The 5,179-nt window shown below is 45.8% G+C and overlaps 1 protein-coding gene across 1 annotated transcript; it reads right to left on the bottom strand.

The window, feature by feature from the left end:
- Window positions 1–1,135: 1,135 nt before the first annotated feature.
- On the bottom strand, window positions 1,136–2,334 carry LOC127094817 (uncharacterized). Its single transcript, XM_051033591.1, has 2 exons — window positions 2,101–2,334; window positions 1,136–1,666 (listed from the first exon to the last, which is right to left on the bottom strand). The coding sequence occupies exons 1-2, from the start codon at window positions 2,332–2,334 to the stop codon at window positions 1,136–1,138; spliced, it is 765 nt and encodes a 254-aa protein (XP_050889548.1).
- Window positions 2,335–5,179: the final 2,845 nt, after the last annotated feature.

Here is a 5,179-nt window from a genome sequence, read left to right as displayed (position 1 = left end):
GAAATGTTGAATGAAGCTTATATGGACATGTATGAGACATTCCCAACCATCTCACACCTTCAAATCCCTGATTAAATGCACAGTTGACCACAGTTGACTTTTCTAGGGTTTTGGTGGACTGGGCCATGTTCTGATGAATTCCAATCCTCTTTCACATGAGATCTTGGTTCCAAATGATATCACAACTTAAATTAACTCTTTATGAGTGATCATGGTGTCCAAGTTCTTCAAGAATGGTCACCATCCAATGCTCAAGGCCTGATTTTGACTGTTTGACCTAGTTAGCTTCATCTGCAAGCAACATGGTTAGATGACAATATTTTTGTACTTTTGGTTAGTAAACATATGAAAAGCAATGATATACAATATGTTATACATGCTTGGTGATCAAGAACCACACTCACAAGGTATCCCACCCACTAGGAGGGAAGCTAGGGTATGCAATGGTCCTTGAGGCCATGATATGATATGATATGGACCATGAGGGATCTTAGGGCCAAAATTGGGGTCTTACAACGGCCTGAGGGATTTCTTTTGGCATAATGGCCCCCACATGGACCAAATATGGTGCCAAGTCAGTATATGGTACTGGGATCTTGTCGTACTGAGCGCGTCTGCCATGGTTTCCTCTGTTATTCTGCCCCTGATTCTGCCATCTATTGTCACGGTTGTATTGTCGATTCTGATCTTTCTGAGTAGGAGCTGATTATTGATTGCTTCTTTGTGGTTGGTACTGGAAAGGAGGTTGTTGGTATTGAGCTGAGGCGACATAAGGATATGGATAGTACGGCATAAGGGCCATCGGAACTTGATGTCAGGGGCAAGCCTTCTCCATTACAGCGTTTGCCCCTCCCTTCTTCTTTTTAGCGAAGCCCCCATGCGGCCTTTTGTTGATTGTCTGCTGTGTGGTCGTGTTAGTTATTTTCCCAGATTTCAGCCCACTCTCAACACGTTCCCCAATAGTAACCATGTCAGCAAAATTTGTTGATGAACTGCCAATCATCTTTTCAAAATACAGGCCTTGCAGCGTACCCATGAAGATGTCCACCAACTCATTGTCAGATAATGTTGGTCGAACCCTAGACGTCATTTTGCGCCAACGTTGAGCATACTCTTTGAAGGTTTCATTAGATCTCTACGACTGATTCTGTAATTGAAGCCTTGTTGGAGCCATGTCAAGGTTGTACTTGTACTGTTTCAAGAATGCCTCAGAGAGATCCCTCCATGACCGGATCTTCGAGCGCTCCAAACTCATGTACCAATCCAAGGAAGCCCCAGCCAGGCTATCTTGGAAGCAATGAATCAAGAGGTTGTCGTTATCAATGTGCGAAGCCATCTTCCTACAGTACATAGTGAGATGCCTGCGGGGACAGCTAAGGCCTTTGTACTTGGGGAGGTCGGGCACCTTGAACTTCTGGGGTAACACCACATTCGGGACCAAGCAGAGGCCTCGAGCGTCTATGCCAAAGGAAGAGAATCCCCCAGTGGCCCTTATCTTGTCGTCCAAGAGTTGGTAATCCGCAGGTCTAGCCGGATCAACAGCGGGAGGAGAGACCTGACTGGCCGGTCGAGAGGCTTCAGGGGCGATCGGTCCAGGCATGTTTGGGGTGAACCATATTGGCGGGTAGGAGAAACCCGGTGGCACGGTCTGAGCGGTAGTAACAGGCTAAAAGTATTGCATTCCAGGTTGAGCATTAAGGGCCTGAGGTGCCCCTGCCTGCATGTACTGGGATGCATGGTTCATCATCATGGGCACAGAGTTTGCCCCTGGGTAGCCAAAAGGGACGGTCGGGACCTGACCGGTGCTCGCAGCTTGAGCAGTCTGACTGGGAAGTTGAAAGTGGAGGCGTGGGCCTCGACAGTCTTCTTCATCGTTAGGGAGGTCGTCAGGGACCTAACCCTAGTTGTCATCCGGATCAGCAGCATTAACCGGGATAGCATGGAGAGTGGGGAGAACCCAAGGGAAGCCAGTGTATCCAGCAGCAGCAACAAAAGTCGGGTGAGGGAGGAAAGCCCCCCACTGGCGAGGCTAATAGAAAGATGTGGGGGTATTCCCCACGGGTAGGCAGCAGCAAGCCTAGCAGGGTCCATGGGGACCACCTGACGGTTAGGCACCACAGTTTCCGCCGGAGGGTCGACGGTAGTGCCAGCAGCGGTATTAGGAACGGTCACCCCAACAACATAGGTGACGTTAGCAGTAGCATATGCGGGGTTCCTCTGAGACTGGAGGATCTCGAGGATGGTCTCCATGTTTGCCCTGAACAAGTTCATCTCTCCTTGCACTTGGGCAAGGGATTCACGAACAACAACGTCGTTGGCTTCATATTCAGCCATGATTCTGGATTTGCTGGAACATGTGTAGTACGGATGACGAGTCTTCGTTGTTGCTGCGGCAAAACAGCAGAGATAAGCATTTTGTTTTTTGACAGCTTCATGCCATGAATGTAATAAATGCATTTATAACAAGTAGAAAAAAATATTATTTCTAGGGTGCTAGTGTGCCAGTGTGCATACATAGTCATACAGTGAGCAGGGATAAGACAATAGAAGTATTTCAACAAAATCTCTTTTATTTATTTGAAAGACAAACAGTACAAATTATTACAACTCGAGGTTATTTTGATGCACTAGCATGGAGATCAGACTTGATCCTTTCCATAAAAAACCTACATACAGAAACAAAATGAAAAACAGTCTTCGGGGTGTTGTGAGGAAACATGTCAGCATAGGCCTTCTTCAATAACCCAAGAAGGTCCTCAAGTGATTGGCTAGCAAATTCGGCCAAGCGGGCATGTCTATCAGTCCAATACTGGGCATCTCTAATGAGGTTATGTATCAAGGAAAGACTCGGTCCATTCAAGATGTCTTGCACAAATTCTTCTTTCTGGTCCAGGAGAACTTGCAAATGACGACTTTGAATCTCCCATTGGGTAGCTTCCTCTTGCAGCTGTTTCCTTTCCTCCAAGTTTCGATGGGCCTGGCGATTCAAGGACCATATCTCTTCAAACCTTTTGTCGACGTCACTTTGGAGTTGTGTGAGGGTTGTTTCTAGCTTCTTGGCGTGGTCTTGCTCGTCCTTCAACTCCTTCTGCGATTTCTCCAATAGGTCTTGTAGAGATTTGATTTGACCTTGGTAGTCAATCTCTCGCTTGCAGGCTTGATACTGGGATTCAGCCAACTCTTTCTTCTTGTTCGCGATGGTCTCGAAAGACCCTTTCAGAGCATCTCCCACCTTTCTCCTTTTGTTTTACTCAATCTGGATATCAGTATCTGCTTTGTTGAACCTTTCCCTCTTCTGACTGAGGCTGGCCTTCAGGGTGTTCTTTTCTGAGGTGACTTTTATCAGGCTGGAACGGAGACTGGAATTCTCTTTTTCCAACTTCTTGATGATTTCCTTGAGGCGATCCACTTCAGAAGTGACGAAGGCAGGTGGCTTGGGGGTTTTGATACACATGGAAGGTTCCCACGGGTACGACAGTTTGATCATCTTGGCCCTTGACTTCACCCAATCAGCATAGGAGGTAGTCACGGTACACAGTTGCTTGCCTAGATATTTCTTTCCCACTCGTTGTATTTTTCCCCATGCTCTACGCACTTTCTTCATCAGCTCTGGACTCTCAACCCCTTCGGCTAACAACAACTCTTCCAACAAACGGTCTTCGGGTTTCTCTTTGAGCGAATATCCCAACTGACGTAATGAGAGGACATGATTATAGTTTATCACACCCCCTTTTGTGCTGACAAGAGGAACATTTGGGAACTCTCCACATCGGAATATCAACTCCACTCTCAAGTAATCAAGACTAAACCAGACGACTTCCTCAACATCTAATGACATCAACCTTTGTGACCATTTCAGATCACCCATATTATCAACAAACGGCCCTTTCTTCGGGAGATGTGACACAATCCATTTCTGAAGCAAAGGAATACATCAATTGATGCTTCCCCCTTTCTTCATATTTCTCCAATGGAAGGAGAAGAATACATCAGCTAGTAAGGTGGGAACCGGGTTCTGGGAGATGAATATGGTGATAGCGGTCTTGTCAACGAAACCTTCAACATTCGGGAATAACACCAATCCATAGATGAGTAATGCAAAGCTGGCATAAAATGCGTCCCAACTTCCACTATTGGCAAACATCGTGGCATTCTCGAATAGGAATTTGGACGGTAGGCCCTGCGTATTACCCTTGACTCGGAGAGTGGCCTCAACCAGATCCTTCTTCATGCACAAGGCCTGAGCTATATCTGCAGAATCTGGGAAGTCTTCATCAATCATGTAGGGAGCTTGGTTCTTGACTGGAAACTGTAGTAGATGAGCAAACTCCTCTAGTGTGGGATCTAGAAGAAAGTCCTGGAACGTGAAGCAGTGTAAAATGGGGTCATAGAACTGTGTGAAAGTGAACATCAACCCTGAATCTTCCTTGGTGTTTAAAACCCTCAATAGATTGCCATAGGCTTGCTTGAAGGCTACTCGGTAATCTTCGGTAAGGCATTCGCTGAGCTTCCTCAACTCATCGACCTTGGAGTCTCTCAATTTGTACTGATAGGTTTTTCTTCGATCGGTCTTATCCATGGCTGCACTGACACTAGCAACTGGCATAGTAGGTCCCTGAAAAATGCAAATGTAACATTTAATGGTTAATGTAATGATGTAATGATGTTATGTGATGCAATGATGGTAGTATGTCACATAATCAGAATTCTGGCATTCACTGGATAAACTGCATAGTCTGTTTGTTGCAGGTTCAAAAGTTCAACGTATACACAAGAACACGGGTATGAAGAGTCTTGGTTTCCTGCAAGAAAGACCCCTATCCCCTCACAGGTGTGTACTATCCTCAAAGGGTGATCCTAAAAGGTCCCTAGAGTCAACGACCCAATTTGAGATACCATTGTCTTGGACGAATGACTCGTCGGACAATGATGCTCCCAAAAGGATCTACTCTAGGTGTGACACCTCGTGTCAACCATAATCGCAGAATAACTCCGTGGAGTTCAAACATGACTCTAGTCACATTATTGTCCTGTGTGTGTACTCAAACTCGGGTATAGAGCTTCTCTCTCGTGTATCAACAGCCCAACCCAAACAATAGCATATACAAATATCCAGGATGGCAGAATGCAATAATAAAGTAAATAGCAAATAAAATAAAGCGAGTAGGGTATAAAGATG

Source organism: Lathyrus oleraceus, chromosome 6 (genome assembly GCF_024323335.1).
Source record: "Lathyrus oleraceus cultivar Zhongwan6 chromosome 6, CAAS_Psat_ZW6_1.0, whole genome shotgun sequence".
Taxonomy (NCBI): Eukaryota; Viridiplantae; Streptophyta; class Magnoliopsida; order Fabales; family Fabaceae; genus Lathyrus; species Lathyrus oleraceus.
The sequence above is the reverse complement of the archived record's forward strand: the minus strand, read 5'-3'. Positions and strand labels throughout refer to the sequence as shown.